The 14,792-nt window shown below is 34.8% G+C and overlaps 1 protein-coding gene across 1 annotated transcript; it reads left to right on the top strand.

Moving 5' to 3' along the window:
- Positions 1–4,243: 4,243 nt before the first annotated feature.
- Positions 4,244–14,149, top strand: LOC145586194 (putative prolyl 4-hydroxylase 7). The gene is made up of 8 exons (XM_081642964.1): positions 4,244–4,514; positions 4,606–4,704; positions 4,776–4,833; positions 4,957–5,061; positions 10,607–10,664; positions 10,753–10,928; positions 11,000–11,060; positions 13,535–14,149. The coding sequence occupies exons 1-8, from the start codon at positions 4,426–4,428 to the stop codon at positions 13,834–13,836; spliced, it is 948 nt and encodes a 315-aa protein (XP_081499090.1). The 5' UTR covers positions 4,244–4,425; the 3' UTR covers positions 13,837–14,149.
- Positions 14,150–14,792: the final 643 nt, after the last annotated feature.

Below are 14,792 nucleotides of genomic sequence, written 5' to 3'. Positions count from 1 at the left end.
ATGTTGATAATTGGGCTTGGATAGCTAGAAGAGTCTAATGGGTTTTGGACTTGACATGGTTTTATTTCTAGATATGATTTATAAATATAAACCATGCCTAGGGTTACATGATATAACAATTGACATACAGTGAATTGTCACACAAGCAACCAAGCTTCCCAAAACCCTAACTCTCTCTCTCTCTCTACTCGGCCCTCTCTCTCTCTTCTCCCTGTCCGTACGACCTTCCTCCCCGGGTGGCGCGTGTGGTGGCGCGTGGGTGGTGTTGTGGTGTGTTCGTGGCTCAAATCTCCGTTGAAGGTTGATTGAAGTGTTCAGTCACAATTAACTAGCATTAGTGGAGGTTTAACCCGTACTCGTGGACTAAGTAGAGGAATCACACGTGGGGTTCTTGTTCTCCTTGTTCGATCACTTGTGGAATCACGCTTTAAAGGTATAATTCTTACTTCTTTATGTGTTATGCATGAGATCCTTGGTTTAGGTGCTTTATGAATATGATTCATATATTTTCCGCAATTTAGTACCTATAATCTCCTACAATTTGGTGGTGGAAATTAGGGTGCGATTTGGTGGCTACTTGGTGCGATTTGGTGTGGCGATTCGATGGTGGCTCTTAGTGGCGATTTGGCGCTGCATATTGGTGGTTCGCTACTGATGGCAGTGGCTAGGTATTTGCAGTGAAAAGGTGCGACAGTGTTTTGCAGTGGAGGTGGTGGCGATGTGGGCTGATTTGGTGGTGTTTGTTGTTGCGGGGTGACGCGATGGTTTGTGCGGTTGTTGTTATTGCAGTTTGTTGTATTGGGTTGTTGTTGGTGAATTGGGTCGAGAAGGTGGCACGAGTGGTGGTGGTTGAGTTTAGAGTTTGAGTTTGAGCATTTTTGGGTTGTTGGCTGATATATTATTCATTTGAAAGAGAAAGAAAGAAAGAGAGGAAGAGGGGGAAATATGAGAAAGAAGGAAATACAAATATTGTATGTTGTTAATCATATTAGCTAACAAATGACGTATATCAACCATTACAATGAACATATCAGCCAATTGATGTCTAATATCAATCAATATTAGACACAAATTTAACATTAATAAAAACGTATCATTCAACACAAGGACACATGTTAGCTAACAATGAAACATATCAGCCAACAAAAGGAACATATTATTCAACAAAAGATATATAAAGGAACATATCAGCCAACAAAAGGATGAAATCAGCAAACAAAAGCAATATGTAAGCCAAAAAAATAAACACATCAATCAACACAATGGGACATATAAGCCAACAATTAAAATATACATATTAGTCAACAAAATGAAGATATCAGCCAACCAAAGAAATATATCAGCTAACTAATGTCAGATAGCAGCCAACAAAAGGAACATATCAAAAATTAAACATATCAGCCAACAAAAGGAATATATTAACCAACACAAAAACCATATCAACCAACAAATGAAACATACAGCCAACACATGAAACATATCAACCAATCAGTAAAATATATCAACCAGCCTGCGTGCGACAGTTCGTACCCAATACCTTCTCAATAATGAAAAAATGTGGTTACTTTCATAAATAAGTAAATTTATTCTTTTTGTTAGTTAAAAAGACCAATAACAAAAGTATAATGAGTTACACAAATGAAAAAATGACATTACTATTTTTCTAAGAGAACATATTGGATGAGGCTTGCCTCACCTATGGCTTCATGAGACAAGTCCAAAATAATTACTCCGACTTAATTAACCCACAACTCTCATCGTAACTCTGTTCTATGCTCTACCACCCACCTATATATCTTATTCTTCTCCTGAGTTATCTTTTGTTAACTGCTTAATAATATCCTACTTAGGGCCTGTTCATATTTACTTAATTTCAGTTCAGTTCAGCTCCAATTAGTTCAGTTCAGTTCAGCTCTTAATTTCCCTCTCACATAAAATATTCATTTCAGCTCAATTCAGTTCAGTTCAGTTCCAATCAGTTCAGTTCAGTTCAGTTCAGCTCAGTTCAGTAAATATGAACAGGCCCTTAGTCCTCTTGCACAAAACAACATTCAGGCCCATTTCATAACTCATACTCAAATGTTTACAATATAAACAATTCACATCCACCTTATTCTATCCATGTGAGATAAACCACATACTTAAAATTAAAGCTGGAAATAATTCCAACACACTTCACCGGCAAGGTTGTCAACTTCACTTCCTTGGAGCCATGATTATAATAGGAAGTGAAAAATAAGGAGGGGGTTTATAGCACTCTCACCAAAAAAAGAAAAAAAAAAGTGATATTAAAAATATCATCAATCCTGTACAATTATTGATACATATCATCCTGTAAAGGAGCGATATCTTCTAGACAATTAATTACATCATCTTATGAATAATGGATTGTAGCACCCCAAGTCTTACTAGTAGATATCGTCCTTTCTGTTCCTACTCCGCAAGAATTTGCTTTGGTGCAGGACGAAAGTCTTACGCCAAAGACTTCAGGTATCATTCTCCTCAAGTTAAACTGTTTTCCCTAAAAAAATTACAGAGGGAATAGAAAGTACAGTTTATAAATAGTGTAAACATTAAAATGTGTAAAAGAAAATGAAAGAATTACTAGCTCCCTCCGTATTTTATTACTTATTCCACTTTCCTTTTACAGCCGTATTTGCTTCTTTTTTGAAAACTTTTATTACGGAGTAAATTTTTACTATTTTCCTCCTCATTAACGAGAGTTAGTATTAAGTACTCGTGGAGTACCCTAAGCATGGTACTCCTTGGGTACCATACTAACATGCTATACATGTTATTATGTTAAAACCATGAATTATTTTGAATTGAATCTTATATTATTTTGCTAAATTATAATGTTATTTGCGTAAACATTGTGTTATTTATTATAATTAGCCTTTTGTTTTTTTGTTAAAATATTAAATTGTGTTATTTTGGTTTAAATCATATGATGATCTTCCTAAGTATGAGGTTATTTTTCTTAAATTTGGTGTTATTATTTTTAATATAAATTATTTTATTATATTAATTAAACATTGTATTATTTTGCCAAAAACTTTTGTTACTTTATTTAATCTTATTTTACAGAAAGTAGCTAAATAAAAATAGAGAATAAAATCGAAAGAGATGAATATGGCCAGGTGAACATAACATATAATATTATGTAATAAAAAGTTCTCAATAAAATAACATAGAGTTATATTATACTGAATAGCAATATAGCATAATGCACTAAATAAAGTAACATTCGTCCATAATATGGTATACATACAATGATCAAATTGATGTAATAAAATTATTAATTGTATAGTAAAATAACATGAAATACATCATTGAATAACAAAATACACCTTTTGAAATAACATGAAACAGTAAAATTATTTTTTACCAAACTGAAATTATTTTTGATGAATTGAAATTATTTTTACAAATTTCCTGTTAGGCCTCGTTCACTTCACCTTATTTTTGCTGAACTGAAATTATTTTTACTAACTGAAATTATTTTTGCTAAATTTAAATTATTTTTACTGAACTGGAATTAATTTTATTGAACTTAAATTATTTTTGCTAAACTGATAATATTTTTTCTGATTCTCTGTTATATTTTCTTCTTAAAGGTACTGGATTTTACTGAACTGAATTTTTTTTTAATAAACTGAACTTATTTTTATTGAACTGAAATTATTTTTACTGAACTGAAATTATATTTGCTGAACTGAAATTATGTTTACTGAATATTATTTTTTAAGGTGAAGTGAACAGGGCCTTATATTTTTTTTCTTTAAAGTTACTAATTTTTACTGAATTGAACCTAATTCATTGAACTGAAAGTTTTTTTTGTTGAATAAAATTATTGTTAGTGGAGTGAAATTATTTTTAATAAATATTTCACATATCACAAAATCTTATATGTGGCTGGCCACATCGTGTGGCTGGGGTTAATTTGTAATGTAATAGGGGTTACTTGATCAATATTAAAGGGGTTACACATTTAGTCTTATAGGAGTTACTCAATCAGTATTATACGAGTTACTTTGATCTTTTATGAGTGGCCATACAATATGACTAGCCACATACAAAACTTGTATATATTTTTTATAAGGTGGTGTAAGCAGAGCCTAAATTTGCAATGAATGTAATGATAAGTTGACGAACGAGTCAAAGTGTAACATTAATGTGACCGAAGAAACGAAACTTCCAGACAGGACAACTTTTTAAAAATTTCTAACAAATCTGTGGGTGGTGCTCTTCGTTTCAATTCAACTATTCAACCCAACAAAAACACTCCACATTTCCACATTTACGTCGTCAATATTCCCCATAATTTTCTCTTCTTCATCTTCAACAATCATCAACACTAATCAAAATCACCCCACATTGTTCTAATTTATTTGATTTCTGGGAACAATTTGATTTAATTTGACCATGGAAATTCGAAAATTCCCATTAATTTTTCTATCTTTTCTCTTGATTTTCCCTCACCTTTCTCATGCCGGATGGTTCAGCAACAACAAGTATTCTTCTATTTTCAATCTTCATTTTCTGGGAATCAAAATTTTAAAAATGCGTTTTAAATTTTGATGTAAAATCATTATTATTTTTCAGGCGTCCAGAATCTGTGCTTAAATTGAAGAGTGAGACTGTTTATAATACTTTATATGGATTTGATCCTACTCGCGTCACTCAGCTTTCATGGCATCCCAGGTTTTTCTTATCTTTCATTTTTCTTATCTTCAAATCTTCAATGATTTTTTTAGTAATTGTTGAATTTTCAGGGCATTTCTGTACAAGGGTTTTTTAACCCATGAAGAATGTGATCATCTTATCCAATTGGTTAGGTTTTATATAATCAAAAATTAATTAATAATTTTTTTTTTTTTTAAATTATGATAATTGTTTGTTTGTGTAAATTTTTAATAAATGGTGGGTTTTTTTTATTTTTTTTGATTGAATTAGGCAAAGGATAAATTGGAGAAATCAATGGTGGCTGATAATGAGTCTGGAAAGAGTATACCAAGTGAAGTGAGAACTAGTTCTGGCATGTTTCTTCAAAAGGGTCAGGTTTGTATCTTTTTGCCTAATCTTTTAACTACTTTGTTTGATTGTTTTATAATTGCTTAATGTGGTTGAGCAATAGTCTCTTTATGTCATGATACAACTATGTAAATTATATTAACCTTGAGAAACTTCGAATTGGCGAATTTTGTGTATTATGTGATATGGATTTTAAGGGCATGCTCTTATCACCTTATTAGTTCTGATAAGTTTGGCTAAGGAAAAAGTTAGTTTAGATAAGGGTTACCACCGAGGTTTAGTTTACAATTAAATAAGTTCAAGTAAGTTAGGTTAGTTTAGATAAGTGAAATTTTTTAACTAAAACAAAATGCACACTAAATATATGGCAGTTATAAACTCGGCAAGTTTTATCAATTTTAGTGGTTACATTGTGATTCTTATTGTTGGCTATGAGAGTTTTGAATTCAGTCTAGCGCATATCTTAGTATTGTTTCACTAGCTGGCCAGTTTGTTCTTTGCATTTCATTCCTAGCGGAAACATGATTGTTTTTTTCTATGTTGTTTTAGTTGATGTAGTTGAACTTTTAAACATTTGCTATTATTTGCTATAGAGTTGATCAAAATACGAAATGGTTGTTTCTGTTGCTAGAATAACTGAGTAAAGCACACCTTTCTAAACTTGCTCAATATGCATCTAGATAGTAGATATCCATCTCAGCATTTCAAGAATGCCTCATGTTCTGCGCTTGACACCATACAAGTATCTCTCTGCTACAATACACCTTAGAATGTATATGCTCAAAGAACTGATGCTGATGGGATTTATCAGCCACCCTTGCACATATAGGACTACTTTGATCAACACAGATTCTCATTTTTGCAAAGCCTGTCGTTGCTGTTTAATCTTTTCAGAGCAGCAACCCAGCCGCAAAATCTATGCTTTGGAACAACAAGCCTTATTAGATCCCCTTTACCCACACAAGCTTTTTAATGGCAGCAACATTCCATGTATTAATTTTTATCAAACCCAATCCTTGCAGTAGCTTTGGACTTGCAAACATCTTCACACGATACATATCAGGGCTTTGCTTATCTTAAGAGCAATGCCGAATGCAACTCCTGCAGATATTATTTATTCTCTCAAATCTTGCTTAAGGTAATGTTCAGTAAATGTGAATGCTCAGTAATACATAATTGACTATCTGTACCCTTTGAGCATTCGAAAGATTTCTTGAGCTCCAAACTTATATTCTAGTCACCTTTGTATTAGCAATGGTTTGATTTGTTTCACCTTACTTTACCTAGAGCCTTTTCGCAACAATAGGGATTCCCAAACAATTTACAAGGGATTGAACTTCTGGTGGCAAGACCAGAAATTCTTTGCAGAGTCAATCTGCTCTTGAGACATACCAGAGTAATAAGAAGCAGTTTTGTCCTCATTAACTTGGAGGACTGAAGTTTCAGAGAACTAATTCAGACCCTCATCTTCAGCGTAGTTGATTTAATATTTCTTCAAAATAGAATTATATCATCAGTAAAGCAAAAACAAGTAATTCCCATTGCCCTGTATCTTGGTAATCACCTTTATAGACCACATTACAGCATGAGATTGGTCTTACCACTCTCATTACTTTTAGGAATCAAAATAGTGGAAGTCACATTTAATCACTTTTAGAGCCTACCAGTAGTAAGATAGGGAAGAATAATATTAGTAAGATCAGTACCTATTATATTTTATGCATCTTTGAAAAACAGCTGCTATAACAGCTGGCCCAAGTGCCTTAGTTCCAGGAATAGATAGTAGAGCATCTTTAGTATCTCTAGCTGAGTATGGAGCAAGCAAAAAAATATCCGACAATGATTCTGAGATACCACATGCCCAGCTCCATTAACTGTTTTGTTAACCTTCCCTTCTGTCATAGCAGTGCCTAACAAAAGATTTATAATAGAGGAAAGTATCATTCATATATTTTGGATTATTCACCCATACACCATTCTCATTCTCGATTGCATGAATAGAGTTCCAACTTCTAAGCTCTTCTCTGCTTTAAATACCTGTCAAACATTGCAGAATATAATCACCAGCCTTAAGCCAATCCATTTTAGACTTTGTTTCTTATAGTTTATAGAGGCTTTATGAGTGTCATAATATTCAACCTTTCTCTTACCTCTTCATCAGCTCAGGGGAAGGATCCAAATACAAAGTTAGCCACTAAAGCATTTTAAAGTGATCTTTAGTTAAAATCCTTGACTAATGTCTTTCAATGCGATTTTCAAGTGTTTTAGCTTCTATACTAGCTTCCTACCAATGTGAATGTCAAAATACATAAGAGAGCAGAGGAGGAAAATTGTCAAACTTTCCCTCCGGAAAGAAATATACTTCAAAGCTATAGCTTGAAAGAAAAGCAACCGTCCATCGGTCCATACCCTGTCTCACTTTTGTAAAAGCCTTCTTTGCCATTCTCCTTAATATTCAATTTGAACATATAGCCTGAGGATATATTAACAAGTATATTATCAGTGTGCAAGGTAACAGGGATCAAATAATGGTATTAGGGTAGTAGACTATTAGTGCAGGCACGTTTCTAAGACTTTTGTGGCCTAAGGGAGAATCTCAAAAATGGATCCCTAATTGACTAAAACTTAAATTTATTATCAGAAAAAAAAAATTATTCAGGGATGTAAAAAAAAAATTAAATTATGCACATTACTTTATTTAGTACAATATAATTTAATTAAAACAATAATTCTCATACAAAACATTTCCATTGAGCAATTTTAGATTAATAATAGTTTCTACATCAAGTAAATACATAAAATGGCTAGACCATTCAACTTTTCTTGAGACATTGACGATCCATGTAGTTTTTCAATAATTCAACTTTGAAAAACTTCTTTTAGCGGATGCACTAGTTATGAAAATAGTTAATTGGATTCGATAAGCAATTGAAACATTTGGAAAACAAGCGGCACCTCTGACAAACTCTAGAATTTCAGATGTGACATCAACACATTTAACAGTCATTTGCAATAGTTTTAGTTCCAAGAAACAAAAATTCAGCTGCATCAATATCCATTAAATTATTATGAGAAAAAGTTGTGTAGAAATCCATACAAAATTTTCTTAATTCATTATCATCCCATGATTTCAACTTGTTTGAGTCAAATAAAAATTCAACTTTTTTTTTTCTTTTTCTTTTTTCAAATGCCTCTAATTGCTCAATTCTATTTTTCAAAAAAGTAATTGTCATATCCACAACCACCATAACCATACATTTAAAGCCTTTTTTTTTTTTTTCCCTATGCTCTTCAAAATATAAGATAATACCTTTCACTTATTTCATTGCAGCTCCAATTTTTATAATAAAACAATTTGATGAATCAATGATGAAAGAATACAATCAACCGAGGAATTTTTTAATGTCAATTATATATTTTGGTGGCTGTGGATATGTCAATTAGTTCTTTAAAGAATATATTTGGGCAATTATAAGTATATGAAATTTTTTGGAAATTTTATTTGACTCAAACAAGTTGAAATCACTAAATAATGATGAATTAAGAAACTCTTGCATAAATTTTAACATTACTTTTTCTTGTAATAATTTGATCGATGTTGATGCGGATGATCTTTTTTCGGAATTTTAAGTATTGTAAATGACTTTGCCAAATGTGTTGATTTCGGCATATGAAATCTTGAGTTTGTCAAAGGTACCAAGTATATTACAAGTGTTTCAAATTTTCAATTGCTTACCGGATCTTGTTAACTATGTCGTTTTGTTGCATTTGTAGAAAGAATTTTTGTCAAAGTTGAAATAATTGTAAACATGCTTGTGAGAGTCAATCTCTTGAGAAAGGTCGAATGATTTAGCCCTTTTATATATTTAAAGAAATATGTTAGAGCATATTGATGTAGGTGGCATTGCATATCGAAATGCTCGAAGAAATATTTTATAGGGAAATTCTCTTTGGTGAACTCCAACTTTTTAATTTTCAAAGTGGTAAACGTTTTAAAATTTTATTATCAATGGTAAACCTAAATTATTGATTACCATTGATAAGTGTTATTTTAATAAAAATCCTTAACTATAGTTAGTTTTTTTTTTTTTTTTTTTTTTTTTTTTTTTTTTTTTAATATTTTTTTAATAATTTAATCATTAAAAAATTTTTTTTTTAAAAAAATAAAACCAAAACCCCTCCCCCACCCAACCTACCAGCATCCCCTCCCTGTCGGCGGCTATGCCTCTGTTGGAGACGTCCGGCCTCCCCCGCCCCACCTTCTCTCTTTCCCCTATCCCGACATCTCCCAAACCAGATCTCGGCAGCCTCCCCCTCTCCCTTCGCCTCCCCCGCCCCACCTTCTCTCTTTCCCCCATCTCAACATCTCCCATTTCCCCACCTAACGACCCACCACCGACCGCACTAACCACCCCGAAAACCGGCCCCCTTCCTCGACGAGTCCCCTTCCCTTTTCCGGCAGCCCGGAAACCTTAAACCCCACCTAAACCACCTAAAAACTCAAACCCGATTTCTGGGTTTGGTTTAAAAACCCTAAACGGGTTTGGGTTTTTTTGGTGTTTTTGGGTTGGGTTTAGGGTTTCTGGGTCGGATGGGGGTTTTAGGAAAGGGGACCAGTTCTCGGGGTGGTTAGTGCGGTTGGTGGTGGGTTGTTAGGTGGGGAAATGGGAGGTGTCAAGATGGGGGAAGAGAGAAGGTGGGGTGGGGGAGGCTGTTGCCGGCTGGGGTTGGGGGAGGTCGGCGTTTCCAGGGGTGGGGGAGGACGGCGCACCGGTGAAGGAGGGTTGGGCACGCTGGCGTGGGTGGGAGCGGGGGAGGGAGAAGTGGGGGGAATAGGTGGTTTTTTTTTTTTTAAAAAATATTTCTAAGATAAATGTAAAAAAAAAAAAAAAAAACTAACTATCGTTAAATTAATCATTAATGTTATAATTAAAAAAAAAATTAAAAAGTTAAGTTTATCATTGATAATAAAATTTTAAAACGTTTATCACTTAGAAAATTAAAAAGTTGGAGTTCACCAAAGAGAATTTCCCTATTTTATAAGAGAATAACTGTATTGATAAAAAAAAAAAATTGTATAAAAAAGTATTGTGTATCAATGTAATGTTTTGCATACCCGAATCCTTTTTTGTGTAATTTAAATTCAAGTATTAGTTAATTAGGGCCACAAAAATTTCATAAACTGGCCTTAGAGATGGAAGAGGCAGCACTAAGTAGCTTTTCTACATCATTGTTTATTTTTGTGTTTCTTAATATCCGAGGTTTTGTTTTGGATGTCTCTTTTCTGTTGTGTTTTGTTAATGAACCTCTGTTGCTACTTTTAGTGGATCCTTGTTCTCGTCATGCCAGAATTTAACATAACCTTTCTTTGAAGGATATTTTCATATCTTTTCAAGAGTCTTTGCTTGTGAAAATGTAGAAAATACTTCAAATTAGTATGTTGTGTATAATACTTCATGTGGTACAATTGTACAAAGCTAATTTTTCTGATTTATGTCAATTCAATATCTATGCATATATTTTAAATCAAAATCTGAAATGCTTACATTCACCCTTTGTGTTGCCTCTGAAGGATGATGTAGTTACTAGAATCGAGGCAAGAATTGCTGCCTGGACTTTCCTTCCTCCAGGTGAATATTGCTGTACATCAGGCCTTATGGTGCTGCTTAAGTTGGATCATATTGAATAAATAACTTATATATTGTCATCACTGTTCAGAAAATGGGGAGGCCATGCAAGTCCTTCGCTATGAGCTTGGTCAAAAGTATGAGCCCCATTTTGATTACTTTCATGATAAGGTCAATCAGCAGCTAGGTGGCCACCGGATTGCTACTGTGCTGATGTACTTGTCTTATGTTGAAAAGGGCGGAGAAACTGTCTTTCCCAACGCAGAGGTAAATTTTTTTTTTTTTTCTTGACTTTCATTCTTTCTTGAGAAGTTTGTCTAATTCAATGTTTTGTCCAGGGAAAACTGAACCAACCGAAAAATGAAAGCTGGTCTGATTGTGCTAAAGGTGGCTATGCAGGTATACCTCAGTACAGTTTTTGCTAGACTTATCAATAAAAAGACGTCTAAATTCCTTGCATGGTTGTCTAGGAAGTTTCGGTATTTACTGCTATGCATATCTTACATCGCTTCTGTGCTGTTAAGTGATCTAAATATAACCCATTCCAAAAAAGCAGAAAAATTAAAAAAAGTGATCTAAATATCAAATGCTCTCTTAGAGTTTTAGAATAATATATATTGTAGAACATCCTTTCATTTTGGATCTGATTCTCGTTCACAAACTTTCACTTTCATGATATTTGTAGCATTGCTGATTCTCGTTCACAAACTTTCACTTTCATGATATTTGTAGCATTGCTGCTTTTATATTGTGTGTTATACTTCCTCCGTTTTTTTTAGTTGACACCGTTTGACTTTTACACTATTTACACAACATGCTTTGACTCGCTTTTGTGGTTTATAGATACAATAAAACATATTCATGTGGGATCTTATTTGAATTGTTTCAATGTACTACCTCCGGAACATATTATATGCAACTTTGGAGCTCTCACGGAACCCAAGATAAAATATCATAATAGTTGTTTAATGGATTAAAGAGTATGTATTTAAGGGTAGGAGAGAGAATAGAGATAATTAACACCACCACCACCAACAGTCACCACCGAAGCCTCATCGACACCACCTCTACTCGCCCTGAACCACCGCAAAACCACCCTAAACCAACCCGAAACCACCCTTACTCACCCGAAAGCGCCGGAAATCATCTCCCACTCACCCCGATCGATCGATTCGCCTTGAACCCGCCCTTACTCATCCCAAAACACCCTGAACCCACACCACCATTAACCCGACCAACCATCATTGAACCTACCCCGAAAACCCCTTAAACCAGTCGAAACCTTCCACCACTCGAAAACCCCCTAAACCCACCCTAAAAACCTCCTAAAACACCCAATACAAGCCCATCCACCCCCTAAACCATTATATCTAAAGATTTGATTAAGAGTAGGAGAGAGAGAGATCTGATAAAGAGAAAGAGACGGGGAGCGCGTAGGGGCCATTGACGACGATGTGCGGCGGTTTGGTGGTGGATCGGTGATAGGTGATGTGTGAATGGTGGGCGAAGGTATGTGCGGTGGAGTAGGGGATTGCGTTGGGAGATGGTTGTGGTTATTGTTGGTGTCGATTGTGGTGGTGGATGCAACTGATGTTTTGCTGTTGCTTTTGCTGTGGACGGTGGTTGCAGAAGGTGGTGCGCGGAGGCGGAGGCAGAGGCGGAAGCGGAAGCGCGAATTTTGAAGGTGGTGGTGGTGGCCGGTGACTTTGACGATGTTGGTCGCAGGAGTTGTGAAAGATGAACTTGGATGGAAGTTGAATGAATTTTTTGAGTTTAGGTTGATTGTTAGTTGGATTTTATTTTGGGTGAATTGAATTGGGTGAGATAAATTATGTTAATTAAGTTAAATTATTATTCTAATGAATTCTGATTTAGTTGTTTAATTGTGTTTATGATATCTTGAGTAAGGGTATTTGAGTAATTTCATTAAAAAAAATTTACTAAAAAAGGAAAGAATGGGAAAGTTGCATCTAATGTGAAATTTCTGTTTTTGGCAAAAGTTGCATATAATATGTTTCGAGGTAGTATATTTTATTAATATCCACTTTTTATAATTTTACAATGTTGATAATTAGAGATATTAATCGTTAAAAACATGCGTTGGTAAGCGTGATAATAGAAAGGTGTCAACTAAAAAAAACCGAGGAAGTATACTTTAAGGTTTTTTTCCACAGGAAAAATCCTCCTCCCCCCCCCCCCCCCTCCTCCCCCAAAGATGTTACAATGTCATAACCTCTCGAGGATATGTCACGGTTTTACAAAAGACCCTTTGTAGTAGTTGTGTTATTTCCACTCTCTCCCCATCACTTAAACTAGTAAGACATTAGGAAATTTAGGCTATGTTCAGTTCATCTGATTTGATCTTATGTTATGTGATTTGGTCTAATCTTATATAGAGGTGATAAAAAATCGGGGTGGGCCGGGCATTAACACAATTCCTCGTACCCAAACCCGCAAAAAATAGCAGGCTTATCTGGCCAGGTTCGAGCTTTTGGGCTTTTTCGGGCCAGGTTCGGGCTTTTCAACTCAGAATGCAGTTTTATGCTTGTCCAAACCCGCCCTATTTTCGGGCCGGGTCAATGTTGATTACCTCTAATCTTATCTGAGATTTTACCGAACTTTGACCTTATTTGTACACTAATCCATACAATAAATTTACTTATTTGTACACTAATCCATACGATAAAATCAAGCGTGTGGCTATAGAGACCTTTTAAGTTTATGAATTCCGACCTTCGCCCTCTGTGGCTGTTAGAGCCTGTAGAGTTTTTAGCAGCATCAACATTTTCACATTTTAACTAGGAGCTCTTTCACATTCTTATCATCTTGCCCGAGTAATTTCCTTACAGTTTTTGATATGTCCTTGCATGCAGTGAAACCCAGTAAGGGTGATGCATTGATGTTTTTCAGTCTTCATCCCGACGCAACTACTGATCCAATGAGCTTGCATGGTAGCTGCCCTGTCATTGAGGGTGAGAAGTGGTCTGCAACTAAGTGGATTCACGTTCGGTCTTTTGACAGATCTCTAGAAGATAAGTCTTCTGGAGAATGTACAGATAAAAATGTGCACTGTACTCGGTGGGCACAAGCAGGGGAGTGTGAAAAGAACCCTGTGTACATGGTAGGCAGCGAAAAATCAAAGGGACATTGCAGAAAGAGCTGCAATGTTTGCTGAGCATATACATCAGTCATTCCATTTGTGGATGAGTTGTCATCTTCTTTTCTTTTTTAAGGGATGAGTTTTGTTTAACTATGGATCACTAGTCACATCTGATGCTGAAATAGTTGTAGATAAATGTTGCTTCTACTAGAAACAGAGAGCCACAACCTTGGATTGAGTTTCGTCTCCCCTTTTTGTATTAAAGTTTCTGTACTGTAAGCTTGTAGTTATTCAGCATGAAATTGATGGATAGAGAGTATTCTATATTTTTATCTGTATCATTCTATAGCAGCCGCTGGCCGCCGCGAATGCAGGTTTTCTTCCTTCATTAAGCACAGTTCCTTCCAAAACATAGATATTTGTCTTTTTGTTTGACATTGAATACTTGCTGGTGTTTATAAAATAATGACTACCTAACAAAGTATAAAGCAGTTAGCGTTAAAGATAAATAATGACAAAGTTATATACTATGTTCTACTGTTATTATTTAGTTGCATCATTGCTACTCACACTTGTTATTAAAACATGGGCACGGGCCGTGCCCGTGCCGCCGCGGGCCGTGCCGTGCCGTGCCGTGTCTGGAATTGGCACACCCCAGCCCACGGCACGGCACGGCCCACGTGCCTAGCGGGCCGTGCCGGGCCGGGCCGCGGGCCAAACCGTGCCGTTTTTAATTTTTTTTTTTTTTTTTTTTTTTTTTTTTAAAAAAAAAAAAATAAATGTTAAAAAAAAACGAATTAAAAACAAAAATGCATATAATAAAAAAAAATACTAGTGCGATAATCCGAAAACACAAAAAATTGAAGAATAACTTATTTTATTATATGACGGTAGCCGACTAGCCGGTACGAATATACGATAATTCAATAATACAAAATTACAAAATAAGTAATGATAATTAAAAATCGTACAATAGTGTATGAATATTGAATAACTTCATTTATTATACGGAATACGAAGTTCGATAATAC

The sequence above is a fragment of the Chenopodium album genome, chromosome 16 (assembly GCF_948465745.1).
Source record: "Chenopodium album chromosome 16, dcCheAlbu1.1, whole genome shotgun sequence".
Classification (NCBI taxonomy): domain Eukaryota; kingdom Viridiplantae; phylum Streptophyta; class Magnoliopsida; order Caryophyllales; family Amaranthaceae; genus Chenopodium; species Chenopodium album.
This window is presented reverse-complemented; position numbering and strand designations above follow the sequence as displayed.